Source organism: Phalacrocorax aristotelis, chromosome 31, assembly GCF_949628215.1.
Source record: "Phalacrocorax aristotelis chromosome 31, bGulAri2.1, whole genome shotgun sequence".
Taxonomy (NCBI): Eukaryota; Metazoa; Chordata; class Aves; order Suliformes; family Phalacrocoracidae; genus Phalacrocorax; species Phalacrocorax aristotelis.
In genome coordinates this window covers 269,938-297,034 of record NC_134306.1, presented here as the reverse complement: position 1 = coordinate 297,034, position 27,097 = coordinate 269,938, and the positions used below count along the sequence as shown (strand labels likewise).

Sequence of the window (27,097 nt, the reverse complement as noted above, 5' to 3'; positions counted from 1 at the left end):
AGATTTAAAATTGTTATTTAAAAACCAAACAAACAAAATCCCCCCAAAACAACAGGGAAAATAGAGGGGGAAATATAAAGACAATTTTAAAAAATATTATTTAACAGATAATTAAAAAATAACCCACAGAAAACCGCCAAAAACCAGGGAGAACAGAGGAGACACATAAAGAGGGCTCGTCCGGGATTTGAACCCGGGACCTCTCGCACCCAAAGCGAGAATCATACCCCTAGACCAACGAGCCGCGCTGGGAGCGGCGCTCCCGGGGTGGCTGTCGGTGCTCGGAGCGCGTCCGCCCCCGCCCCGGTCCCGGCCACCCCCGGCTGCCACCCGCGGCTCCGCCCGGTCCCGCCACGGAGGAAAATAATGGTGCTTTTGGGGAGAAAAATAAAGAAAAAGGCAAATTAAAAAAATCTAGGAGGCCCCAGCGAGATTTGAACTCGCGACCCCTGGTTTACAAGACCAGTGCTCTAACCCCTGAGCTATGGAGCCGGCACGAGAAGGACCACGACCGTGATGGTCACCAGGGGGGAACCCCGAAAGTGGCCGCATTGCCCCCAATCTCCATCCCCCCCCCCCCCCAAACCCTGTCCGGGGCCGCTAAACACGAGGAGAAACAGCAGCTGCGAGGAGCATGGCACGGCCAGAAACCACTGGTGCCTCCTACACCCCTACAGCACCAAAAGTTGGGGTTCAGCCCCGCCGCTGAACCACTACGAGAGTCGGGGTTCAGCCCTTGGCACCTCCAGCATCGCTTCTGTTTTTTTGGCGGGAGGTTTGGCCGAAGCACAGGCAAAGCTCGGCGTTGGCTGCCGGAATAACCCAGGCGGTGACGCCTGTTCCTCCCCTCTAAGGTTGTCTGAAGGCAAATGTTGGCTCAGACTTTGGCTTTTTATTGCAGCCCTGATTTGCAGAAGACGCAAATGTTGGGTTTGTGTTTAACATAAAGAGATGCATTAAAAAAAAAAACCCCACCCCAATATAGATATACACACACCTTCACTTAAAGTCTTCCTTTAGACTTAAATTCCAAGCAGGACAAGCCTTCAAACCACAACTCTGATGTTCTCAAACCCCTTAGAGGTTGGGAATAATAAACAGGAGATGACGAGTGCAGGTAGCACCTTCACATTTTATTTCCAGCACGTGGGCAAGGAACAACCTGGGAGGTTTCAAATCCACTCGGGTGATGTTTGGTTTTTCGCATCCCGTCATTTGCAGAAATAGCATTTCTCACGTGCAAACAAGACAAACACCAAGTCATGACATAAGAGATACCGTGTCTCCCGCTAATGGCTTTCTTATTCTTGGGAGTTTTGCTTATTTATGCAATTTTTACAGTGGCAAAACGTCACCAATGGATGGAGCTTAGAAAATTCAGGCATTTTGCTCACCTGCTCATGGCTTGACCTTTGTAAGAGTTGCTGCAGCTTTAAATAATGTAGATTTAAAGCCAAACTTATTTTAAAAAAACCAACCAACCAAACAAAAAAATGTAGACTCTAAGGGTCGGAAACAACCCACCAGCTGAAAATAGAGATGTTTGTGCCTAAGCCAGTCACCCCCAGCTCTTTTTATGACTAATGATATCTTAAATTCAGCTGATCCTGCCTTAATACATCGCATAAGGGATGGATTGTGCTTCACCTCCAGGAGCTCCTATCCAAATCTCCGTTATGTGGGAGGGAGCTGAAGGCTCCGCACAGAGAAAGCCTTCAACAGTGCATGGGGAGAGACACCTGTAAACCTGGGGAAAAAGCACCTCTTCACCGAGTTAGCCACATACGGGTGTTTTTTTATGGATTCATTCCACCTCTGGTCCATTTGGGTTCCGACGTCACCCTTTGCGCAAGTCTAAGGTGGCCTCTGATAGGCCGCGTGTCTTCACAACCAAGGGCACAGGCCGGTGGAAGCAGCTGAAGGTGTTCGGGGCGACCACCCGCCTACGCACGCAGGATCTGCGTGCTTTAGGAGAGGACTACGGCGGTGTCATTTTATTCTGCTGCCGTGACATGGATTTCCTGCAGAGGAGGTGTTTCAAAACCCTAAAACGGAGGAAACGCACTTTTCCAACCCATAATTTCTTGGCGTTGGCGTTGACTGGGGTTTTGCTGGTAGGTTGGAGCACATATGAAGATCAGCTATGCATGGAAGTGTCTTTCTCATCTTAGAAGTGGCCAGGAAATGTTGTTCTTGATTAAAAAAAAAATTTAAAAAGCTTTTCCCCTCCCCCATATCTCCTAAAGTGGTTTAACATGTTTTCTAGAAAAGGCTAAAAAGCCAACCAACAATGCCTAAAACCAGAAACCATATTTTTTTTCACCACTTCAGGCAGCAATACACTTATTATTTTTCAAAGGCTGCTTTGTTTTGGCAAAAGCAACGGTGAACAAAGCAACGGTGAACAAAGCAAGCCGTGTGTTAAACATTTGCTGTCTTGGCAAAGAATGAGGATTTCCAGAAAAAAAAAGACAAGAGAAGACAAAGGTAACCAGGTGATTTTGCTGAGAAATGAGCGGCAAAGAGAGCCTGAGGAAATATAACACTCAGCACCCGAAGTCTGCATTACTACGGGCAAAGCAGGACAACTTTGAGGGGTTATTTTGAAAACAACATCTCCTACGCAGGGGGGACCTCAGGAGGAGTTACATAGGTGTCGTGGTTCAGCCCAGCTCCATTTAGGAGCACCAAAATTCAGAACCATGGGGCTTGCTCACATCCAATAGGACAAACGCACCCGAGCAACATTAACATTTGTTGCTACACACACACACACTAAAAATAAATTTTAAAAAAAAGCACCTTTTAGCCTTTTCCAGAGTAGCAGCAATACCTCCCTCCTGCCCAGAGGAGCCGTGGGCAGAGAACCGAAGCACAGAGCACTTACACGAGCTGATGCAAAAGGTGACCAAAAACCCACGGCATCTCTTCAACCCCAGCTTGACTCCAAGACAGGTCAGATCTTGGTGGCCGTGTGGTTTAGATCACCTGAGACAGCTCAGACCACCAGCTCAACATCACAAAAATAGCCTTTGGAGCACAATTATTAGCCCAGATTTTAGAAGCACCAGCTGGAATAAGTAACCAGGCACCTACCCTTCATTGGGGACCTTTATTCCCAGTAGGAGCAAGAGGGAAAAAGCCAGAACCTCCAGCTGAGACCCTTGTAACCACTCACGTAGCCCAGCAGGAGGGTGTGAGCCCCCTCACTGAGCATCCTGATGCTTTGAAAGCCATTCACTCCCCAGGAGCAGTTAATAAGCCTATTTATCTCCTCATGAATCTTGTAGGAGCGAAGGCACCTGTGACCAAGGCAGGATTTCCACAGTGGTGGTGACACAGAGGTGACCACCAGGTGACCATCACTTGGCACAGAGGTGGTGACTACGGTTTGTTGGGAGCAACAGCATAATAAACCGGTGGAAACTCCCCATTAAATGCGCTTCAGGAGGAGCAAAACTTTCTAATTTAATTTGACTCAATCAAACAGAAAGTAGCTTTGCCTCTTCTGGCTTTGGATGGATGTCCAAAGTGCTCTGCTCGGTGTCACTCCCTTCACCTTTCCCACCGGACATTTACCCACTAAACATTTCATTTTTAAGTCATTGGCACTTCCGAAGAGGTGGAAGGTCCACTCCAAAACTTCCCACTAGCTCTAATATAGATCCTTAGACCCACACAAGAAAAGAAAAAAATACCCATCCTTTATCAGACTTGGAGCCACAAACTACGAGCGGTTTCCTTCTCGCTGAAGAGGCGAGCTGGTTCCGACACGGGTTTAAGATGATGACCACAACCTTCCTGGGGTTTGCGGATGATTTCAAGAGCTGTTCTCTGTTCTAAGCTGGTCTGAAGACCCTCCTGGTGGTGTTTTCCCCTGACTACCTGGTTACCCATCTACCAGCCATCTGCCTGTACCAACAAACCAGGCCGCGTGGCTGATTTGAGAGTCTCCTGTGCTCATTGCCACTGTCCAGGCACCACCCAGCGAAGACCATGGAGACAGGTCCTCAGCGAAGCCCACGCGAAGTCTCAGGGGCACAGTTTGATGTAGGTAACGGTGGAACAGACCGAAAAGAGAGGGAACACTTTCTCCTGGAAGGCGACGTTGAAGGTGAAGATGTGCTGCATGTTGTCGGCGTTGTAGAAGGAGACTTCTTCCCCTTCGTAATCCAGGTACACCCTGACCTTATTGAGTTTCTGGCTGAGACACAGCGGGGTGCGTTGGGGCGAGGTGACCGCCCAGTAGCGACCTCCGTTTTGCTGCACCGCCCAGATCCCTTCTTCGGGGGAAAACTGCGTCAGACCTTTCCTCCTGACGGACTCCTTGGCCACCCCGAAGGCCCAACCGTCCGAGGCTCCCACCTCCACTTCCCAGTAATGTCTCCCTGACTTGAAGCCCGTGGTAGCCAACACCCGCGAGTTTGTGTCGAATCTCTTGGGGTTGTCGGGCAGCTCCTGTTTCCTACAGCCCATCCTCACGCTCTTGAGGTCTGCAGAGAGGATGAGGAGGTGGTTTGCCGAATCGGGGTCCAGGGTCAGGTCCTCTGTTGATGACAGCAATGACAGTGATAGTAACTCAATAAGAATTTTAACAATTAAAAACCCAAGCTGGGGATGTTTTTATCAGTTGCTGAACCACATCCCAACCCCAATAACTGCTCCCCTTCGGCTCCCTGGACAGTCTGTGGTGAAGGAAAGCCAAGTTCAGACATTGGCTTTGCTTTGAGGTTCTTGAGATGCCTCCTCTCACCATTGACTCTGCAGGAAGCCTGGAGGCTTGGGGCTAATTTTAAAAGGAGGTATTTTAGTCGCTAACAAATATGCTGCTTCTCTCTACCAGCAGAAAGGGACATGCTACGTGTGTGAGAAGCTTGGAGGTGGGTGTGGAAGGTCCCATTAAAGGTATGGGGTGAGCATCTACCTCAACTTTTTACATCCTCACTAGGGGTTAAGCCCCACCAGCTGAGGGCGAAGGACAACACAGCGAAGCAAATCATGGCGAATGAGGACCAAGATTTGGTTCAGGATGTCCTAGAGGGAGACCTACAACTGCGTTGTAGTCTTGGCTCTTTGATCAGATCACGATCCTTCAGCAACACCACCAGCACCCCTCAAACCCTGACCGGGGGGGGGCCTCATCTGTCCTTCCACACTGACACTCCAATTCCCTTCGTGGGAGGGCAAAACTCCTGCTGCTGCTAAGAAATGGGGTAATGACAACACAGGGCCATTAGGAGCAAAGAACCTGATAAAACCACATGCAGATGATTAGCCATGATATCCAGTAAAAATGGACCTTAGATCGAGACTTTTTTTTTCCAAAGAAATTGATAATTTTTGTTCTTTTTGTTTCTGGCTCATCTAACGTACAACGCACTAGATGGGCTGTGCCCACCCCTCAGATCATAAATTGCTGGGTACCTGTCCCCAAACTACCCAATGATGACAGGTCCTCTTGGAAAGCCATGACCTAAGGGCATCTTTACACACCAGATCACACCTGGACAGCCCAAAAGAAACATGCGTGTAGATGAAGTTTGATACTAACATCTTTTCCCCTTCCAAAAATCAGGCTCAAAGGAAACAGCGAGCATGTTGGTGACCTCAAATTGTGGTTGTAGTCAGCAAAGTTGCCATGAATGAATGAGACCCTTTGGGGGAATCTAAGTTGGGACCTTTGGAGCTGAAACGTGTTGGATGCCGCACCAGAGTTTATTTAGCTAAAGGTCTTTATGCTTTTTCAAAATCCCTAGAGTTGGGCCTGAATATTGCATATGGAGTCCAAAAAGACCCATGATGGGATTGAGAGCTTCACAGGGCTTGGAAAGGTGATAGCAACCACAGGAAAGGGTTCTTTTTATCCTTCAAAACTTAAGCACCAGGTTCCATCCCAAAACAGGGAGATTGGCCTTAAAATAACATCTTCTGCATTTTGCACTATTATATCAGACCAAGAGATAGGTGCTTTTAAAATGACCATTAGCAAAAGTTAGGGGAAATGGATCGGATCAGCAAATTTCCTTGATGCCAGTCTTTTTAAAAGGTGTTTTCCTTCCTTCCTCTTGCATCTCCAGCTGCTGGAGTCATTAGGATTTGGGTTTGAGATTCAACTCAGCTGCAGGGGCTGCGAATGATGATTTGTCTTGATTTTAAAAAAAAACCCAAAAAGTCTCCAGGAGCTCAGGCATCATATAAAAAAAAAACAAAACAAAACAAAAAACCAAGAGTATTCAAAGCTCTTGGAAAAGATGAACTAAAGCAGTCGGAGGAGTGGGATTCAACGACTGCTACAAGGTTTTGGCTTGTCCCTTCTTCACCCCCTGGTCCCCCAGCTCTCTGCAGCATAAGCTGTGGCCCAATCTGCTTCCAGAGGGTTTTCTGGTGTAACGGACCAGCGGACTTGTACCTCTACACATGCACACACACCACCATGGACATGCAGTGAGGGTTGTTTTGCCATTTTGCTTTTAAACGGTGGTCATCAGCCTTTCTTCTTTTGCTTTGCCAACCCCTTGGCATTACCCAGAGGTGTCTGGGGATGTCCGTTAGCAGAATCTGGACCCTCTAAGCTGGATGGTCCTTGGAAAGGATCCAAGCCAAGGCTTGGCCTCCTCGGCCTTCCCCAAGGGGTTTGCAAGCCCCATGCTGAAGAGCACCACCTTAAAAGCAAGAATAAGCTTTCTTTTCAAAAAGAGGGCTTTGTTTTGCTGGGGTAACTCTGGCTGCTCTGGGCATGGCTATGCAACCTCCACATCAAGGGAGCTGGAGGATGGGGGCAGATGTTAAAGGTATCTGCCCCTGCGTTGCACCCGCCGCTGTGCAAGGTCAGAGGGATCAGGTTGGTGTCAAAACCACTGCAGAGCCCATCGCTGTGGTTTCCCGGCTCGCTGGCGTTCCCCTGTCCTCACCGCCGCTGGTGAAGCAAAGCAGAGGCTCACCCACCATTGAAAGAGTTAATCTGGGCTGGTTTCGCCAATTGAAATTCATGACCATTCACGTGAACCCTCTTTTTTGCCAACCCAGGAGAGCTGGCGAGCAAGTCTTCTCCCGCACGGCGTGCTCTGACAGCAAACCACCTGCCCACAGCCACGATTTCAACAGCTTTCAGCAAAATTTAAGTCATCTGACTTTGCACTGGAGCAGATTATGGAGCACTCACACCCTCCACCCCAAACCCTGGTGGAAACAGGAGCCCAACCACGGGCCACAGAGCAAGTCTGGCCGACTTAAAGCAGGTTGGAAGTGGCTTGAAAGGGTATGAATCCATTTTGGGGGTTCACATATCTTTTTTTTCTGTTCCGCACTGTGGTTTTAAGTGTAAACAGGCAGAAAGGACCTAGCTTAGCTGTCAGATCCCCGGCGTCAGCTAGAAAAATCGTCTTTTGACTCTCGAACTGAGCAGGCTGGATCTGGAAATCATCGAGAGAGAAGAAATTAAAAAAAAAAAGAGAAATCTAGAGTGCCTTTTTTCTTTTTTCCCCCTCTCTTTGGCTTTGCAAAACCAGCTTTGCAAATTACAACCACAATTTAAAGTCTTTGCTCCAGGGCACTACGTCTTAAATATTTTCCTTTTACCTTTTTCACCTCTTCCCAGTTCATCTTGCAGGTTTTCTGAAAAGAAGAGACAGGCAAGTAAATGGCAACACCGAGAGAGCCAGAAGGAACCGCAGAAATCTCCTTTATGGGGACGTTTACACCCACATCACATCGCCAAAGCGCCGTCTTTGCCGACGTGGGACTCGACAGGCAGCAAGAGCCGAGGCTGGAGCAACCCCAGCTCCCACCAGCTTGTGTATTGGGGACAAGCGACAGGGGGAATGGCTGCTGAATATTTTTTAATTTTTAGGAAAAAAAAAAAAGGAGAGATATTTCAAAAAAGCTTCTTGACAGGAAGAGAATGCGGGATTTATTTAAGCCTTATTTATCATGCCCTGCCATTTTTTGTTCTCCTCATTATGAGTGTCAAACTTGTAGTGCAATACTTTTAAGTCTAATATTGCTCCAGTTTGCGTTTAGGGATTTTTCTCGTCCAGATCTGCTTTCTGGTTCTTCCTTCCTTTCCAAATCCCTCAGCACCGCCTCGTGGCTTTGCTGCGTTGCTGCAAGGGGGTTGGTTTTGAAATGCAAAGCTTGGCTATCCCGGCCAAAAACTACTCGACACGTGAAAACTGCAGGCTTTATTGCGCTAAAATCGATGTGCCAGGTTTAGAGTTTTTCCCTCTTTAAAAAAATCCTGCCTCTCCTTCACTGGCAGCCTGGCAGGGTGAGTCTCCTCCTGCTCCTGCACATCTCCAGGAGGCCTTTCCAACATAATTTACTCTCCTATTTTGGTACTGCTGGCCAGGCACGTACTAAGGGACCTCAAGACATCCGCAGCATCCCCAGCACTCCCCATCCCTTTCCCCTGACGCCTGTTAAAGGCCAGGCCTATTTTAAACACCCTGGTTTCATTTCCACGTACCTCTGAATTTCTTTAAGACTTTCTCAAGGACAACGGTCTTAAGGGAGAAATTGCAGATGTGCATTTTCATATCCGTGCATACCGGCACAGGCTTATGGCACTTCACATCATCACTTCTGCAAAGGAAAAAGTAAAAAAAAAAAAAACAATAAGAAAATCATTGCTATTTCCCCTGTTTCTTTTTCATTTGCAGCTGGCCTCGTGCAATGCTCCCAGCCCATCCCACCGGCAGTCGGTCCAAGTCCTCAACATCACATTGCGAGGGTCACGCATGAATTTCAACCTGCCTGGGCTGAGGACACCAGGATTTACATGTCAACATTGGAAACCCCCCTCAACTGGTTGTTGGAAAGGGTGTCCGTGCTGGGTTGCCCCCACTCAGCTGCTCCTGTTGCAGCTTAGATTTCATTTTCAGGGCTTAAGTGGTGCCTAAACCATTGCCCTAGGTGAATTGTATATCAGGCAAATAAGATCACTTGGGGTTTCTGGTCTCACTTGACCTTTGAAGAAACCACTTGGTAGGAAAAGGCTTTGCGATAACGCTAAGTTTTCCAAGAAGCTGGAAGAGACCCAGGGCTTGTGCCGAGTAGGAGGCAAACTCTTTCTGGCCCTCTGGCATCTGGACTGCAAACACTGACCTTTAAACAGTGCTGGTAGGGGGGAAAAAGCATGAAAGAAGGGGAGAAGCAGCACTCCATACCTGCTTATGATGTTCATTACATCCTAGAAAGGAAAAAGAGAGACTGAGTGAAATCCGTGTGCAACGTGTGCTACGTCTCCCCTGGCTCAGAAAGCACGAGAGAAATTCCCCTTCGTCAAACCCAACCAAGATGTCCATACCTTATGGCATGGATCCATGCCGCAGATGTTTGCTTTCAGCTTTGGAAGGCCACAGTCCCACCAAATCCCACCCAAATGTCTGCAGCAACTAATGATGCAGCTGCTTCTGGGGGGAACCAAGCCTCCCAAATTCTCCTATGTACAACACCCCAGGTTTATGCCCATGGTGTGGTTTAGGCTGGAAGGTGCCTTTGGAGTTGTCTCTCATCCAACCCATTGCTCAAAACATGCCAGCTTGCCCAGGGCCTTGCCCAGATGAGTTGGGAGTATCTTCCAAGCTGGTGACTACAGAACCCTGTTTCCTATTCCATTCCTATTCCATTGTTGTTGTGACCCCAGGTGTACGCACCCAACAGCCTTTGAGATGCTCTAAGGATCCCTCTACTGGTCTCCCACTTCTAAGAAGATCCTACGTCCCATGTGAAGTTTTGAGATACAGAAAAACACCTGCCAATATCCACCTGCCCAAGAGCCAAAGGGCCATCACCTACCGTAACTTGGCCACCTAAATCCTGGCCTTAAACTTGTGCATCTACGTCTCCATCATATCTGGGCTTCCATGGTCTAGTTGCCACCAGGAAGAGTTTAGGGTGCTTCCAACAGGTGATTTATCCCACCCTGGGATGCGTGTCCTGACAGTGGAAATGATTTGCCCTCAGGAAGGCAAAATTATGGCGGTAAATTGTAGGTTAAAATACCCTCAATAACTAGGTGCCACATGGCAAAATTTCCCTGAGGCAAACCCCATGCTCAGTCCAGTCCATGCCACCATTTGCCTTTTCTGATGCCTTTAAAATAATGTAAAGACGGGCATAAATCATGGTGAGTACGTTGGATGGGATTTAATGGCAACACAAAGCCATTCCCATCTCCCAGGGGCTGGAAAAGGACTCTGGAGCTGGCCAAGGATTTCCAACGTGGCCTTTTAATAAAATATCACTTATTGTTCCAGGACCATTTTTGCGTGCATTGGTGAGGGGTGAGCAAAGACCACGTGAAATGAGTTTTCACCCACAGCCAAGTACTGAAACGACCTGCAAATATTTACAGTGCTTTCAACGCTGCCCAGGTGGGAATTTAACTCTCCAGATCTGTGTGCCCCAGAAGCTCAATCTACTTAGTTTAATCAAAACATGGTCAATTAAAAGCAGGTCACCCATTTGCCTTTTGCCGTCCAGCGGGGGACAGGACTGCTTGGTTTTGGGATAGGCCCCCTCAGGTTTGTTTTTGCTTTCTGTGAAGGAGAGTTTGGGTAACAGGGAGAGCTGGATTGTCTCCAGCTTCTTTCTTTGCAATGCAATCAATACCTAGCCTCCATCTGCTCTCTCCCTCATACTTTCCAGCTTGGTTAATAGCTCATTTTGACTTGAAAACCCAGCTCTGCTTTCAGGTCCCGGCCAACCTTCTGCAGCCAGGACTCCGCTGGGAAAACTGGCAAGGAGCTGTGTCCTGCTGAGCCCAGCTCCACATGCCCCTAAGCTCAACCCCATCCCAAGTCCTCATCAATGCCTTTAAGCTGGAGGAGCGGGCATCTGTGACTTGGCATGCTACAAACCTTCAGCGCTGCAAGCCCATCAAGACCTGGCTTTGCAAAAGGAGTTGCGTGGTTTAAGGATCTAGCCAGTACCACTGCGGTGGTTCTTTGTGCAAGGTCTAATTCAGCTTTGAATGCCTTGAAATGGGAATTTATGTGCACTAGAAAGGCCCAGACAAAGTCATGGAAGAAAAAATTTATCAGAGGGTATTAAATATAAAGAGCACACCTCTGTTTCAGGATGTTCCTGAGCCAGAGGTAGTTGCTGTGTGTTATTGCCGATGTAGCAGAGCTCAGGGCACTCAGTCACTGCCAAGCACCACCTGCTCATTAAAGCTGGGAGAAAAAAAGGACATTTATCCTCAAAACACCTCTACGGGATCCAGAAACACATTAAAAAAGGATGAAGAAGGGTCATAACTCAGACCTGAAGGCTCATTTCATAGCAAACATCTCACCTTGAGGAACTCAAGCATGGGCTGCTGGATCTTCTCCTCCAGCTCCGTGATGAGCTTGTTGAGGAGCGTGATCTCCTTGGAGAGGTCGGTGATGTTCTCGTTCTGCCTCTTGGCAATGTTCTTCTCCATCTTCTCCAGCTGCCCCAAGAGGATGTGCTCCTGGTCGTGCAGGAACTGCCGCAACCTCTCAAACTCCAAGAGCAGCTTCTGCCGCTCGTTCTCAATGGTTTTCTGGGAATAAAATGCAGGAAAAAGGGTTTTAAGCTGGTGCAATGATTTTTGGGGTGGAGAGGGGCCACCTGGTGAATTTGGAGCACCTGCCAGTGTCATTGCTGCTGCTTGCTGGTTTTCTTGTGAGACTGGGTGCCTTCACATGGGGAGGGGTGAGGAGATAGCGTGTGTGGCACGCCTGGACAAAGGCTTTTACAAGGGGTGGGGATGTGAGAGCAAAGGCTGTGGGCAGTTACTCCACAAACAGTCATTATCTTCATTCTCCCCCACGTGGCCCAACCTGGACCTTGTCCCCACCACCCAGAGCGCCGCATTGCAGGCACGCACCAAGAGCTCCTGGGTTTTCTTATCATCGTTCACTTTAAACTCCAGTAGCTCTTGCCTCTCCTTTTTCAGGAAATCCAAGCGTCCCTGGATTTTCTCCTAGGAACAAAGAAAGATGATATTACTGGCTTTTCTGCCTACCTTTTGCTGCGTTTGATTTCTTTTGCTGAATTATTCTGCCTGCGCGCGGTTTGTTCTTGCAGCTATGCAAAGACAAGCGGGATTGCAAGAAAAATTCCGGGGCGCTCTCCCTGGGAGAACACGCTGGCTCAGCTCTGCCCACGCTCACCCAGACAGCCACACTTGTGACCCCCCCCAAGGACCGTCACAAGCTCCCATGCATGCAGCGAAGACAAAGAAAGGAGACGGAGGATGCCAGGGGAGGGTACGCGCGCTGTTTTCATCGGCGGCTGCTACCACCTCCTCCGCCTTTGCTCTTGGCACAAGCAAAGTTCAGCCTGGCTTTAATCAACCTATATTCATCTTTGGATGCTCGCCCAGACCTAAAATAGATGTGGGTGTTTGCTCTGTCAGCTGTTACCCTACCCATAGGATGGGTGCTCGCAGGTAGTGTTTGCAGCATGGCTCAAACCCAAGGCTTCTGCAGGGGCTTGCACAAGAGAAACTCTGTCTCACAACCCGCTGGCTGCCCTGTGTTTAATCCCATGCTCTCCCCAGATGCAGAGATTATGTGAATTCATGAGAGGGTTTTGCATATCTGGAAGGGGTTTTCCAGGTCGTGGGAAAGCTAGAAAGCAGCAACCAGCAATTTGCAGGGCGGTTGAGCATGAGGCTGAGCACGGGAAAGCCAGGTGACTGCGTGGGGACTTAAGCGAGCACAAACACACAGCGCAAGGCATACTGCCGGGAGGCAGAAAGACCTGGAGGGGGGGGGTCTTCCCCAGGGTGGACAGACAGACAGACAGGTACCTTGTACTCCTCAGACGCCTCATCGACGGGTACCACAGCGTGTGGCCGATGCTCCCGGGACCTGTCGCACACCACGCAGATGGTTCTCCGGTCATCCTTGCAGTAGAGTTTCAGGGCTTCCCTGTGCTTCACGCAGAGCCCGTCCTCCTCAGCACCCTTGGCCCCGCGGAGGGTGAACTGGCTGATGATCTCGGACATGTTCGCCAGCTGCCGGTTGGGTCTGAAGCTCTTCTGTTGGAAGACCTCTCGGCACTGCGGGCAGGGGAAGTCCATCTCTAGGTCCTTCCAACTCTTGACGATGCATGCCCGGCAGAAGTTGTGCCCGCACTCGATGGATACGGGGTCTTTGAAGAACTCCAGGCAAACAGAGCAAGTGGCTTCATCCTGGAGATTGCCAGGCAGAAACATTGCCGCCATGGCCTCTCTCCTGCGAGTAAGGACTGATTTCACCGGGGCTGGACGCAGAACATGAATGCTTGGCATCCAGCCCCAAGTGGGCGTTCCTCTTCCAGGAACGAGCCCGCTGCCCGAGGTCACTTCTGCAGCATCCGGTTTCTTTAAACTGCTAATGAAGACCTCGGCGTTAGGAGACAACACGTAGGTGGAAGAAAAAGCAGGAAGGTCCCTGCCCTTTGCTCCCCTACAAATCCTGGGCTCCCTGGGGTTTTTTTGGGGGTGGTTGGTTCTTTTTTTTTTTTTAGGAGGGAGGTGGGAAAAGGGAAATCATTTGGGATACAGCCACCAGATCTGGGTCTTGTGGCTTTTTGGCTGACCCGGTGCTAAATGCAAGATCTGAGTCCTCAGGCTTGTGTTCAACAGCTGCTCTAGGCTCTGATCCAGGTGACCATCTGAGCTTTCATTAAAGACCCATTTCACCCTGGAAGCTTCAGCTGGGGACTCAGATGGCTTAGTTGAGCTCCAGGGCTCAACACAGGCCATAAAAAGTAACTGCAGAAAGGGAATACACATGGATGTAAAGCCCACATCAAGATCTGGGGGTGGGTTTCCCAGCTCCATAGAGATTAACCTCTGGTTTGGGGTCCCGCATCTCAAAAGCAATTTTTGCCTTCCAAGAATGTTTTGTGCAGCTTTGGAGGTCTTGCATTAAATAGGAATGACAATATACGAGGCTGTTCCTTGGCTGGGGTTTATCTGTAATGTGGTTGTCTCCACCTGAGCAGCTCACCAAAGCTCTTGTTATGGAGAACAGAGATAAAAGTGAGTGACAGTCACCTACTTACTTGGGGGGTGAGGCATGTGTCACATTACCATCAACAGAGAGATGTAGGGACTTCTGGAGAGTGATTCATCTCCTCCTAACGAGGACTTGAAAACAGACCAAGTGATCCTATCCATAAATGTTGGTTTTTAAAGTCAGCCCAGCTGATCTGACATCTCCAAGTTGAGATCTTTCCCTCGGGGACGTCTGGAGCCAAGAGGAGACAGATCCCAAGCCCAGAGGTTGTACTGGAGGAATATTAGTCTTGGGGTCTTGATGCCAGGGGCTTGCAAAGGGTTTCCGATTTGTAGTAGGGGTTGTGTTCATCCTGACACCTTTGCAGTTGGGCAAGAACACTGAGGAGGGGTATCCATCCTCTACTTGAACCTCTCTTGTAATTTAAATATTTTCGCGGCATTTGCCTTTTCCAGCATCTGCTAAACAGGAGCATCAGACTTCAGGCATGCATTTACTGCTAATCCAGACTTGTTCATTTGGGACTAGAAATGAGCTTTTTCAGGTAAGCTTAGATACAATTCTGGGCTTGGAAAGGAATCCCTTGTCTTCTCACAGGAAAATAAAATCTGAATACCAGTGCTCGCTATGATCCACATTAGTTTGTGATCAGAAATAACATGGAACAAATGACTCAGACAAATAGCAGAATATATATATATATATTTATATGTATATATTCACACAGAGACATATATATAGGTGCATATATATGTACACACATATATCCCTACGTATACAATATATATCCATTTATACGTACGCATTTCCCTACAGAAAAGGGATTTTTCTGCAGACCACAATTTCCTCCTCTGTGCCTATTTATCTACCTATCCCTGCTCAAATACACTGATATATATTTATACACACACACATCACTCCCTATGGAAAGAAAATTCCTTTCTCTTCCACTTTCCCTTTTCTCTTGATCCGCAGATAAACACAAACTCTATATCTCTCATGTCATGCATAGATTTTTCACCGCATCTCTCTGCAGAAGGGAAGAGGTGGTGGCCTATGAGCTGGAGAGAAATCCACACGCTCTCCAGCGATGCATAAATAGCAAAGGAAAAGAGACACCTTGACAGAAACGATGGGCAGCCCAGTGGGAAAAGCAGAACAAGGTGAGTATAGAGAAAAAGGACAGACGGACAAGCACATCCCACTGCCCTCCCTATGGCCCCAGCTGACCCCGCGTACCTCGGAGCGGAGGCGTAAGAAAGGGGCATCCTCCCAAATCGCCCGACCCTTTGCGTTGGGAGGGTGCTAGTGGGGGGCAGGTGGCTGACGAGCCTGGTGGCTGGGGGGTCCCAGCGGGAAGCAGCCCGCGGCAGTCGCTCCACCATGCTCTGATGAAGGTAACCAGCCCGAGCCCTGGGTGCCTCTGACATTTCAGCGCCGCTCAAGCTCCTGCTGCTTTCCAGCCCTCGGTTGCCCCATTTGTCCCCTCTGTCGCCCTCCGCCCCATCTCACTTACCATTCCTTCCCCTCCCCCATTGCATCTATCCTGGGCACCTACTGATCTTCCCTCCTCCTCCTCAGCCACTCTGGCTCTGCTCTCCTTTTCTGTGCCAAAGCTCTTTTCCCTGCCCAGAGCCAGGATCACATTTCCAGCACCTCCCTCCACCTGTCTCCCAGCCCAGACCTTCTCCACAGGGTCTCTGCAGCCCTTTAACCCTCTCCTTACACCCCATCTTTCCCTCCAGATCGGCAGGGGCTCAGGAAGGAGTGAAGCTTTTCATCCCTCCTCCAAAGCCATCAATGAATGATTCATCTTCCAGCTCCTATTTGGGGCAGCTCCATGCAAAGAAGGGCAGAAGCATCTCCTGCAGGACACTGCCCACCTACCACAGTGGCTTGTTTTGGTAAGGAGAGGTTGGGACATCCAAAACAACAGGAAGGAGGGGGAAAAAATTCACCCCCATTAACACGGTTTCTTGCAGGACTGGCTTTTGGTATCAAACCGTCCTGGGGCTGATAGTCCTTTTTCTCCTATGTTAGGTGAGTCCAAGCATGTTCAGGTTCTCACGCCTGCGTTTCCAGGTAGGACACGTGTGAGCAATCACTGTCCCGCACTGGGGGTCTCCCTGCTTACCCCAAAACTGGACCCAGCTACAAGGCTGGATGAACAGAGATCCAGGCTCAGTCCCATGGCTGGAAAGGGTCTTCGCCAAACTTCTCACTCCAAAACCAGGTTAGAAGTTGAACCTGGCTCCAGAAGACACCTGTATCCGCACAAGGAAGAAGCCCCTACAGCCCCAAGCCACATAAGAATCTCTGCAGCCATCAGTTTATCTGGAAAACAAACTCCTCAGGGGCTAATAATCAAAAGGAACATCCCTCTGCTACCCAGTGCAGCAGGCAGGGTTTTTTATCCTCTAAAAAACATATGATCTGTCATTTAGCTAAACAACTTCTTACAGCACTGAGCTTCCCAGCTACAAATGCCTCAGGCAAAATAAACCCTCTTTTCCTTTTATCCCCTCTCCCTTATGCTGCAATACGGCAGAAAGAGTCCAAAATACCCATTTTCCTAGACCAGACAGTGACAACAGCAGAATCTCCACTTCTACACAATTCCCACATTTTATACTTACGGTTTCTCCTCCCACCATAGACATTTTGCCCTCATAGATATGGATGAGGCTAAAAAAAAAAAGCCCATTTATTTTCAAACTGCCTATGATACATTGCCCTCTCCTCTCCAGGGCCTTTGGGCTGCAGGTAGCAACTACAGCTGCCCTGAACTGATCAAGCTGTTCCTTTACAACAGCAGGAGTTTGGTGCCTCCTGAAGGACTATTTATTGTCTACATTAGATGGATGGCTTAAGTTCTGTTGACTAGGTAAGGGAATTTTGGGTTAGCACAGGTGAAATAAATCCCTAATATCTATTAGATACACACATCCTTTATTTCTCTTGGCTTCCAGCAGCTCTCTGATGCTCTCCTTTGCAGCCCTTGGTGAAAAGTTCCCAGCAAAGTTCCCAGTCCTGCACTGCAGGAAAAAAATTGGATGCAACCAGGGGAAAGCACCTTGGCTTGCCCTTGGGGTTTTAGTAACAGTATTATGTTCAGGGCCACAAGCTGCTTCCAGACCACCAGGAATGCTGAGTCTGAAGAGCTGTTAATAGGAGCATCTGTCTGGAGAAGGAAAACACGCACACAAGCCAAATTCAGCTGCCAGTTATAAGCCTGCAGGTTTATTGCTAGAGCTGGAACAAAATCAGGCCAGATGTCTAGGGGAGCCCTGCAGACAGAGCGGGTCCAACCAGCCTAATTTAAGGTGATAATCATTCAGGATTAAATTGAGGACTCATAGCACTGAAATGGCTGGACCACATCAGCAGCCCTGATCCTGCCCACGCTGCAGGCTAGTCTGTGGGGTCCTCATCCCACTCCTCATTGCAGAGATCCGTCTCACAGCAGGAATACCGGGATGTCAAGCGGGACTCTGCGTCGGATGCCCGTTCTCGGCCGCAGTTCAGCACAGAGGTGCAGCCTTGCTGGTAATAAAGGGTCACCTTCCCTGCGGGGGTGGTGGGCAGAGAGGGACCGTGGTTAGAAAAAAAAAGTAGCAGTAAGCTGCTAAAAAAAATCAGTGGTGGACTTTGAAGTTACCAGGTGAGAAACCAGCCCCTTAAATAGCACACCCAAATGAAGTCACACCTTGTTTTAATTAGGAGAAAGAGCTAAGGAAGGCATGTGCACACATAGACAAAGCTCACACACCTTCTTTGGGAGACAGAGTCTCTCCCTTTGCCTAAAAAGGACTTTTTTTTTAAGCCATACCTAGGGCAACATCCATCGAGAGAAGGAATTTGGCCCCTTGCATTAGCCCTTTCCCATATCAGGTTCATCATTGCATCCTCATTCGTTCTGCAAATCAATTTGGTTTTCCAAAGACAAGGACAACCCCCACGGAACCAAAAGGAAACCCATGGTTTTGACACACACACACACACACCCCCCCCCCCGTTACATACCCAGGGAGGTTTTAATGATGGCACATTTCTCTCTCCGCTCACAAGTGGTTTCATTCGCTCCCCGGAAACATCCGACAAAGGGGATCTTGTACTTGCAGACTTTGCATTGAAGTGCCTCAACTGCAGCAGAGAAGCAGCAATGAACTTGGCGAGGGGGGGGGGGGCTCCGTTCCGCAGAGCCAATGGGGAGTTTTGCTCCAAACACCCCCATGATAAGATGGGGTGACCCCAGAGAAGAGGTAGAACCCATCAAGGAAGGGACTAAGTGCCACCTTCACTAACGGACCTGGTAATGAGAGCCCTCATCTGTAGGGGAGAGGCAGATGATGCCTGCGGACACTTAACCCTTCTTGGCAGAGCTTTGCAGACAAGACACGGCATTAGGTGAACAAACCAGACTACAGACCCACAGAGAGTAAATGTGGTGTGGGCTCTGGGGCGGGGTTCATCCACCTCAAGACCACCACAACAGCTCTCTGGGGCAGAGAAGGTGCACATCTAGCCCAGGAGCCAGCAACCTACAGCTGAAGTTCCTGGGCCAGAGGAGGTCTCTCTGGATTTAGTAGCTCCCCTGGGAAGTGAGTGGAGAGAAAGTCATTTTCATTCAAGGAATGATGAAAACAGTCGCAGAGATTTCTCTCCACCGCCTGTAGACTCAGAGCAGATGACACCCAGCTCACACAGTGACAGCACTGCAGACATCAAGAGCGTGGCAAGGCCCATCCAACCACCATCAGATATTCCCCTGCTCTTTATTAAATCCTGTTTAAGTGTGACCCTCCACTTACCGACTCCAATGCACAAGGCGAGGGTCAGCCCCACAAAAAGCACCTTCATCTTGGGAAAGGGGACAGATCCTGACCTCCCAGCTGCACCTCAGCCCAGCACAGGGTTGCCTGCGAATGAGAATTGCTCAGGTGGTTTATTAATCCCTGTGATGAGCTTCCTCAGTGATCAGCCTTCTGGAAGGGGGGAAAACCAATCAGGCAAGAACCTCATACTACAGATATTTGTGATGTCCCTTTTGGGGCAGAATGAGTAGAGAAACTTGAAGCACATTATTAGACAATCCTCCAGCACCTTAAAAAGCTGAAATACAGATAACTCCATCTTTCTGCTCTATTAATTTTAATAGCCATGCTTTTGAGGCAGAAATCTCCCAATGATCTTATGGAAAAAAAAAAAACACCCCACATTTATTTCTTTCCTAAGATGCATCCACCTCTTGCTTAGGTGTAACACCAGCAGTTGTCTGTACCCAGAAGCAGGCAGGTTTGGGCAAATAAAGGGTGGGGGGAAAAAAACTTGAACGCCCAACGTGGGGCTCGAACCCACGACCCTGAGATTAAGAGTCTCATGCTCTACCGACTGAGCTAGCCGGGCTGCTAAAACTCCTTATTTCCACTATTTTTTCTCACCGAAACTGTAATTTTGGTGCTGATTTATCAAAACACCCAGTTTTAGGAGTATAAAAATAGAAGTATTCAAATAAGTGGAAGCTCTTCCCTGGGAGATTTAAGAGGGTGTGTTGGAATGACGCCAACAGGCTCAAACGTGGAAAGACGACACAGAAAAGTCCCAAAGCAAAACCCCAAGAGAGGGTCCCTTACCAGACTCTGCTTTCCCCTCCAAGGTCCGAGCATCCACCAGTCACACGTTCCCCACTGCCTTTATTTCTCCCCCACGCTTGGGCTGACCCAGGACCTGAACGACCTCAGAGCCGATGGGGGATATTGTTTGGTGGGAACAATGGCTTCTACTCACACCTGGGCAAACACAGCTCCTCACCGAGCCTGGACAGACCTTCCAGGACATGGAGTCATTAATCACATGGGCACATCTACAGCCTCTCAGGCCCTTTAGTCTCCCTTTGTGCAGAGAAACACCCACAGCTCCCCACCTTTGAAGTCAACCCAGGGTTAACTCTGCAGGAAAGACCCAAAGATGCAGATTTTTAGATCTACAAGCAAGCCTATCGCCTTTGTCTGTGAGAGAGCACCCCGTTTTAAGACCAGCTCATTTGGGCTTTCCTCCGCAAATAGCACCAATAACAGAGGTAGAAGGATGTGCCTCATCCTATTTGGGGGTCCTGCCAAAAAGCAAACCCTCCCGCCTCCCTTCTCTATCCCCCTCCCTGTTCAGCATCGTGTTGAATCACACTGATTTATCCCAGTGGGTGAAGTTTTTCATGGATCAGAGAAGACGCAAAAAACCCCAAGGGCTGGGAAACATTCACATGATGCCAGAGCCCATTTGTCCTAACCCTGCAAGTAGGACTTTGCCTAAGAGAACAGTTTCTACACTTCCCGTTCTCTCCCCTCCTTGCCTGTATTTTTCTTGTTTCGATTTTCTTATCTACCCTTTCCCTCACTGAGCTACTCCATGTGTGGGACCTGGAATAGCCAAAAACATGCTCTTCCCATACCCCTTCCAGCCAAAGGCTCCTGCAGACCAGGTTTGTTGGCTTCTTTTAAAACACAGACGGACGGCAGAGCTGCGTGAACCACTCCATACAGAGCGAACAAGCTTGTGCCATGGCCTTGGTGAGACACAAGTAGCTGAAAGCCAGTTGACAACCCCTGTGGGGGGATGTTTGCTTAATACAAGCGCTCCATGAACCAACACAGCTCATGACTACACGTGCTTGAGAAATATGGCTCATAACAGAGCACGGAGGCTGGTGTCCACAGTCAGATCTCTTTCCTGGAGGGTTTAAGCTGCATGGTTATAGCCTTAAGTAATGCCATGTTTAATTAGGACACAATTCCAAGAAACCTGCCTACCTGCTTCAAATTATTTCCAAGTCCTTTGGCTTCACCTGTGCCAACCCAACACAATGTTTATTCAACTCTTCTTGTGCTGACAGCACAACTACAGACAATACCTACATTTTTAAGCATGAAGCCAAGCTCAACTCCTCCAGACAGCCAGAACCAAAGAGCAAGTTCCCAGCGGGCTGGGTCCTTGCATTTGTCCAACGCATATTCTGCTCCAGACAACTCTGGAGAGAAGCATGGTGTAATACTTTCCCAGTCTGAAACTCAACTTGTTTTCATCTCTCCTCTGCAGCACTGTTTGACCTGCTTTTAATGTGGTGCATCCTCTGCTGCTGAGCAAAAAGCTTTGGTCTAAACCAAAAGGGATGCTCTTGATCTATGGCATTAAAGATGAGAAAATACAGTATTAATTTTTTTGTTTTTTCCCCTGGTATTTAGAAGTGTTGTGCTGTAAACTGAAAAATGTGGGTTTTCCTGGGATTGATCAGGTACTTTGAGAGCATTTTGGTACAGCCGGTAACACCCTGCTCTTCGCCTGGGATTGGATTTGGTCCTATTTATTACCCAGTTCCAATCTGGAGAGGTTTACATGGCTCAAAGACTCAATAAAGCAATAATAAATAATGCAGTGTTAGGGCTTGAGATGAGAGCAATAGGAAACACTGCAATACTAGAGGTTGAAGGAGAATTTAGAACAGAGACAAATTAGGGAAAGGGTGAGAAAGAAGGCAGATAGGAGGAAAGTGGCCTCCTTCTCAGAGAAAAGGAAGGCCACCGTGACTCCCGTGTGACTCCGGATTTGTGGGGACACGCGGCTCCTTCCCCTCGCTTTCCTGTGACATCTCCCACCCTTGGGGCTCTATTCTGCACCGTACGGCCCTAAAATTTTTTGCTGAGAGGAAGGGCGAAAAGGGAAGGAAAAAGCTCATCGCCCAACGTGGGGCTCGAACCCACGACCCTGAGATTAAGAGTCTCATGCTCTACCGACTGAGCTAGCCGGGCTCTGGCAGAGCCGGGGGTGGTGCGGCTTCTGAGCGTCAGCATCACCCCTGATGCGGCCGTGCAACGGGAGGGGAAGGATTTTGGGGCAGTTGGTCACAGGACAGAGAACACAGCAGGAAAAGCTCCAGGCTGGCAGCTTAGTTTTGTTTCTCCTCCTGCGGCTGGTGGAGGGCCAAGTCCCCTCTGGTCCGCATCCAGCCAGACCCCCGCACCCACGCCCGGGGGAAGGGGTGAGCCACCGGCCGAGGGCGGGAGGGATCGGGATGCTCCGTATTGCGCAGCTGGTTTCGCTAAATTTAAGAAAAACAAATTAAAAGGAAGAAAACACCACGGAAAAAATTACTTTTCCCTGACCGGGAATCGAACCCGGGCCGCGGCGGTGAGAGCGCCGAATCCTAACCACTAGACCACCAGGGAGCTGCAAGGACGCTTTTCCCCCCATATACAGGGAACACAAAAGGTTTGGGATGTATTTGGTTATAGGAGGGTCTCCATGTGTTTTCCTCCTCCTTCCTTTACTACCTAAATGGCAAAACCCTTCCAAGCCCACAGTTCCTTGGATTTATCTTCTGCTGCCATCCAGCGGTCAGCCCTTCTTGGTGGCTTCACCAACACCTGGGAGTCCAGAAGTTACCCCAGAAAGCTCTTATAGCCACAAAATTATTCTTTTTTCCTCCTCCTGGGGATACTCTGTCTCCAAACACATAGGGTTTCTGTCTGCTCCCACCAGAACCAGAAAGTCTTCCCAACTTCCCAGCTGGTGGAGTCACCTCAGTGCGTTCAACTGGGCAGAAAACACCCCAGAAGCCACAGTTTCCTCCATTTCTTGGGTGTGATATAAGGGTGAAAGAGCAGGTTACTGGCATCTCAGTAGCTCTATAAAAAAACATAGAGCTGTGGATGATGATATTGCTGCGGATGATGATATTGCTCCAAGGGGATCAGTCTGATCCTTGGGATGCATGAGAATTTCACATGATTTACTGATTTTCCCTTATTTTTTAGGCATCTTTCCTATGTTTGAACACAGTTCAGTCATTACACAGGCTTCTCTCTCCAGCTACTGCACACAGATCTCCTAATTTTACAGGGAAGTCTCCATTTTCAGAAAAGGATTCACTTCAACTCCTAATGCCACACTACAGGTAACATTATATGGACACATATCTGCAAGTGGAATAGAAATAAGAGTGGAGGGGGATGAGGAGGATGAAAACAGTTCCACAGAAAAAGTGCTGCAGTTCCCATTGCCAGGCTCTTTATAGCGGAGTTACTGGAAGAACGGACATATGTACAGCAAAGAGCTTTAACAAAAGCTACGTGGTGATGTAGGTCAGCAGAGATGCAGCAAAGAGGGGAAAACCCAGATCTAACAACAGTGGGTTGTGCTCCAGAGACTTAATTGAATGCGGAGCCTGAGATTTTGGCTGCTATTCTAGGTCACGTCCCAAAAACAAACAATTCCATCCAGAAGCAGAAATGCATGACTGCAAAGTCTCCCCCTCCAACCAGTCTTATTTTTTCAGCTCATTCATGGGATGAATGAATGCAAAATGTCTCGGGGGAGGGAAGGGAACTAACTCTTTGCTTGCTTTTGAGCATAGCAGAATCATCTCTTTGGGCACAACATCCAGAAATGGAGGTGAGCCATGAGACAAGCGTGGGAAGAAACTCAACCTGGCCAAAAGAGAGGCTGGATGGGAGAGTAAGGACCAAGAGGCAACCTAAGAAACATTTAAGTAATATTTAAGTCAAAGAAATAGCAGCATACCAGGACCAAAATTAACATCGTGCAAGCACAGCACCAAGTTGTTCATCGTCATGCAGCAGAAAAACTATAACCCCCTTGGCATATAACCCCCAGCGCTGGATAATCCCCTCCCTGGGCTCTTAATTCAGGGTCTGTCCTATCGTACCTGAGCGAGGGCAGCAGGGAAGGCTGTGGGCAGGAGGCAGCATTGAAGGGCGAGCTGGGAATGCAGCCCATGGGGGGGATCAGCAGCATCCAAAGCCATGCATAGACGCGCCTCCGAGACAGCTTGCAAAAGAGTGAAGGGTTCCAAGGCTGAGCTTAAATAGAGCCCCTAGACCATGGGGAGAGGGTGAGGGGTCCCAGGTGGGGCTGTTCAGGGCTGTTAATGACTCATTAGTGCCCTCAGTTGGTCCTTCCACTTTAGGCAGAAGAGCTGCTGGTCCCCACTGGCCCAGCAATATCGCTCTGTGTGAGCTTGGGATAGGATAGCGCTGTCTAAATCTCTGTCTCAATGGGTGATGGAAAAATAAGAGATCTGATGAAACAGCAGGGTGTAAATGCAAATTACTTCTCGCTATCCATGTGGAAGGAAAATGCTTAAGATGAGGGATGTAAAAGAAATGCTGGGATGGGCAGTGATCCCACTACCCCCATAATAAACCCTAGATTAAATCTCTCAGTGCACAGGGATGTCCTGAATAAAAGCATTACAGAGAGAGATGGAAAAGGGGAAAAGGAAACCCTAAAAACGATGTTTCTGCCTGGTTTCGAACCAGGGACCTTTCGCGTGTGAGGCGAACGTGATAACCACTACACTACAGAAACATGGAAAATGATGTCTAGGGGGTCACATTTTGGGCGGGGATTCACCATTAAGCCTCTTTCCCTCCATTTTATACATTCCCAACGATTCTCACCACATCCCAATGCCCCCTTTTTTTTTTTTGCATTCTTCTGATGCTGCCTCCTTTTCAATCCTCTTACAAGAGCAGAAACAAAAAGTACTCTCACCCTCCCTTTGACAGCACCCCCACACCCACCCTTTTCCGTCACCTCATCACGGTGCTCAAAACTGGGATGAAACAGCCTCAGAGCTTTCCAGAAAACATCAAAACCAGCCACAAGCCACTTGCTGCTGCTGCCCCCCCCAGAGGCACCACGTGTGTGCCCTGCTCAGGCATTGCCCCTCTCCTGGGGCTGGCTTGGCTTCCTCCACGCTCGGCCCCAGGGAAAGAAGAGGAGGAGCCACTTCTCTTGCAGAATAGCACTGCCATTTTTTTGCAAGAATCCCAGCATCTATATGGATATTATAAAATAAGTATCTCCAAAGTTACCTAAATATGTCAGCTTTATCCCACGGAAAAGAAGGCTTGTTTGGGCTGCCGTGCCTTCTGAGCTTTGGGTGCCCAGGCCCTGCTGCCCTGCCTTTGGAAGCGATGTCTTGCTGGAGAGCAGGAGCGCGTGGAGAATCAAGGAGATGCTTCACCTGCACCCCAAAAATGTCCCTAAAAGGGATGTTTCTGCCTGGTTTCGAACCAGGGACCTTTCGCGTGTGAGGCGAACGTGATAACCACTACACTACAGAAACATGGAAAATGATGTCTAGGGGGTCAGATTTTGGGTGGGGATTCACCATTAAGCCTCTTTCCCTCCATTTTAAACATTCCCAGCGATCCTCACCACATCCCAATGCCCCCCTTTTTTTTTTTACATTCTTCTGATGCTGCCTCCTTTTCAATCCTCTTACAAGAGCAGAAAACAAAAAATACTCTCACCCTCCCTTTGACAGCACCCCCACACCCACCCTTTTCCGTCACCTCGTCACGGTGCTCAAAACTGGGATGAAACAGCCTCAGAGCTTTCCAGAAACACCCCAAAAACACAACCCCCGACGAGCCGCTTGCTGCTGCTGCCCCCCCCAGAGGCACCACGTGTGTGCCCTGCTCAGGCATTGCCCCTCTCCTGGGGCTGGCTTGGCTTCCTCCACGCTCGGCCCCAGGGAAAGAAGAGGAGCCACTTCTCTTGCAGAATAGCACTGCCATTTTTTTGCAAGAATCCCAGCATCTATATGGATATTATACAAAACAGATCTTTAAACTTTAAGGATTCCGAAAAGGTGTGTATTGTGGAATGGAAAAGAAGGCTTGTTTGGGCTGCCGTGCCTTCTGAGCTTTGGGTGCCCAGGCCCTGCTGCCCTGCCTTTGGAAGCGATGTCTTGCTGGAGAGCAGGAGCGCGTGGAGAATCAAGGAGATGCTTCACCTGCACCCCAAAAATGTCCCTAAAAGGGATGTTTCTGCCTGGTTTCGAACCAGGGACCTTTCGCGTGTGAGGCGAATGTGATAACCACTACACTACAGAAACCTGATGTTTTCCTGTTTGGGTGACCCTCTCATGACAGAGTGAACCGAAGTGCCCACGTCCCCCTTCTCCCACCTCCAAATTATCAAAATTCGCCTCAAATTTCCCATTAATATTAGAGAATGACCATTTTTTCAACCTCCCACACTCAGAGCATGAGGAAGAAGAGCTTTTGTTCGGGATATGATGGGGACCAGGGGACCTCTGTGAGCACCGACGTGCAGAGAAGTCCTGCGGGATCTCCGTGGAGGAAAAATAACGATTTTAGAGGAATTTTGATTTTTCTGTAGATAAATTTTCCCTGACCGGGAATCGAACCCGGGCCACGGCGGTGAAAGCGCCGGATCCTAGCCACTAGACCACCAGGGAGAACTGATATGAGTGAAAACAAATGTTTTCAATTAATTTAGCTTTTTTTTGTTAAGAATCAGTTTTGGTTTTGATTAATTAAATGATCTCTTTATCAAGAAGCAGCAGAACAAGAACCTTTTGTCCGTTAAATGGAGGGAGGCATTTTGGGGGCAAATGTGCAGAGAAAAAGGATGGGTTTGGTAAATTTTGAGGGGGTATCAGCTCCCTGGTGGTCTAGTGGCTAGGATTCGGCGCTTTCACCGCCGCGGCCCGGGTTCGATTCCCGGTCAGGGAAGAGCAGCCTAACATTTTCCTAAAATTAAGCTGAATATATAAATTTCCCTCCCATCTCCGCGGGATTTCTGCCTTTCTCTAGAAAGTAACAGGCCATTCCAGAACCGTTGAAGATTAGATCAGACAAGCTGTTTCTGTAAGAATAATAAATGTAATATAACATTTGGGGAGAACATTTTCTGTGCTACCCTTCCCCATATCAGGGGCCTGTTGGGGGACACAGATGCTTTAACAGATTCCTGCACATTTCTACCCAAAAAGGACATTTATTCCCAGCACAGGGGTCGGGAGTAGCGATGCATCTATGCCAGGGTGAGACTCCAGGCTGTGCTGAACCCACTGCCCCACTTGTCACCGTGTCCCCAGGGAAAATATTAACATTGTAAAAAAATGTCTTATAGATTATATTGTATTATATTGTATTTTATATTATATTATATCAAAACACTTAAATATTACCTAATATAAGTCCCTATCTGCAACTTGTGCTGTAAATAGATATTTTGGCAATCGCGGCCATTCCGGAGTTTGGAGGAATGTTCATGCAGAAAATTAACGAAAA

At 48.7% G+C, this 27,097-nt stretch overlaps 1 protein-coding gene, 1 long non-coding RNA gene and 10 other non-coding genes across 14 annotated transcripts; 2 read left to right on the top strand and 10 right to left on the bottom strand.

Moving 5' to 3' along the window:
• Window positions 1–172: 172 nt before the first annotated feature.
• On the bottom strand, window positions 173–244 carry TRNAP-UGG (transfer RNA proline (anticodon UGG)). Its single transcript has one exon. It is a non-coding gene; the product is annotated as a tRNA-Pro (tRNA).
• Window positions 245–419: 175 nt separating this feature from the next.
• On the bottom strand, window positions 420–492 carry TRNAT-UGU (transfer RNA threonine (anticodon UGU)). The gene has a single exon. It is a non-coding gene; the product is annotated as a tRNA-Thr (tRNA).
• Window positions 493–1,112: 620 nt separating this feature from the next.
• On the bottom strand, window positions 1,113–15,406 carry TRIM7 (tripartite motif containing 7). Of its 2 annotated transcripts, XM_075076515.1 has the most exons (8): window positions 15,207–15,406; window positions 12,782–13,439; window positions 11,855–11,950; window positions 11,297–11,527; window positions 9,165–9,187; window positions 8,465–8,580; window positions 7,579–7,614; window positions 1,113–4,547 (listed from the first exon to the last, which is right to left on the bottom strand). In XM_075076515.1, the coding sequence occupies exons 1-8, from the start codon at window positions 15,404–15,406 to the stop codon at window positions 4,033–4,035; spliced, it is 1,875 nt and encodes a 624-aa protein (XP_074932616.1). In that variant the 3' UTR covers window positions 1,113–4,032. The 2 variants fall into 2 exon arrangements, with proteins under 2 accessions (XP_074932616.1, XP_074932615.1); XM_075076514.1 differs by lacking the exon at window positions 15,207–15,406 and having other exon boundaries at window positions 12,782–13,260.
• LOC142049108 (uncharacterized) lies at window positions 13,279–16,897 on the top strand. 2 transcript variants are annotated; one of them, XR_012657619.1, is made up of 4 exons: window positions 13,279–14,520; window positions 14,989–15,139; window positions 15,722–15,880; window positions 16,017–16,897. It is a non-coding gene; the product is annotated as an uncharacterized LOC142049108 (long non-coding RNA). The 2 variants fall into 2 exon arrangements; XR_012657618.1 differs by having other exon boundaries at window positions 15,722–16,897.
• A 2,412-nt stretch (window positions 16,898–19,309) lies between these two features.
• Window positions 19,310–19,382, bottom strand: TRNAK-CUU (transfer RNA lysine (anticodon CUU)). The gene has a single exon. It is a non-coding gene; the product is annotated as a tRNA-Lys (tRNA).
• Window positions 19,383–21,705: 2,323 nt separating this feature from the next.
• TRNAK-CUU (transfer RNA lysine (anticodon CUU)) lies at window positions 21,706–21,778 on the bottom strand. Its single transcript has one exon. It is a non-coding gene; the product is annotated as a tRNA-Lys (tRNA).
• A 345-nt stretch (window positions 21,779–22,123) lies between these two features.
• Window positions 22,124–22,195, bottom strand: TRNAE-CUC (transfer RNA glutamic acid (anticodon CUC)). Its single transcript has one exon. It is a non-coding gene; the product is annotated as a tRNA-Glu (tRNA).
• Window positions 22,196–24,283: 2,088 nt separating this feature from the next.
• Window positions 24,284–24,356, bottom strand: TRNAV-CAC (transfer RNA valine (anticodon CAC)). The gene has a single exon. It is a non-coding gene; the product is annotated as a tRNA-Val (tRNA).
• A 690-nt stretch (window positions 24,357–25,046) lies between these two features.
• On the bottom strand, window positions 25,047–25,119 carry TRNAV-CAC (transfer RNA valine (anticodon CAC)). The gene has a single exon. It is a non-coding gene; the product is annotated as a tRNA-Val (tRNA).
• Window positions 25,120–25,820: 701 nt separating this feature from the next.
• TRNAV-CAC (transfer RNA valine (anticodon CAC)) lies at window positions 25,821–25,893 on the bottom strand. Its single transcript has one exon. It is a non-coding gene; the product is annotated as a tRNA-Val (tRNA).
• Window positions 25,894–26,187: 294 nt separating this feature from the next.
• TRNAE-UUC (transfer RNA glutamic acid (anticodon UUC)) lies at window positions 26,188–26,259 on the bottom strand. The gene has a single exon. It is a non-coding gene; the product is annotated as a tRNA-Glu (tRNA).
• Window positions 26,260–26,464: 205 nt separating this feature from the next.
• On the top strand, window positions 26,465–26,536 carry TRNAE-UUC (transfer RNA glutamic acid (anticodon UUC)). The gene has a single exon. It is a non-coding gene; the product is annotated as a tRNA-Glu (tRNA).
• The last annotated feature ends 561 nt before the right edge of the window (window positions 26,537–27,097 follow it).

Coding starts and splice junctions, on each gene's coding strand:
- TRIM7 (XM_075076515.1), bottom strand. CDS start 15,406: ATGTCAGAGGCACCCAGGGCTCGGGCTGGTTACCTTCATCAGAGCATG. Junction 11,951..12,781: donor AGGCGTCTGAGGAGTACAAG/GTACCTGTCTGT, acceptor CTTTGTTCCTAG/GAGAAAATCCAGGGACGCTT. Junction 7,615..8,464: donor AGTCTTAAAGAAATTCAGAG/GTACGTGGAAAT, acceptor TCTTCTTTTCAG/AAAACCTGCAAGATGAACTG.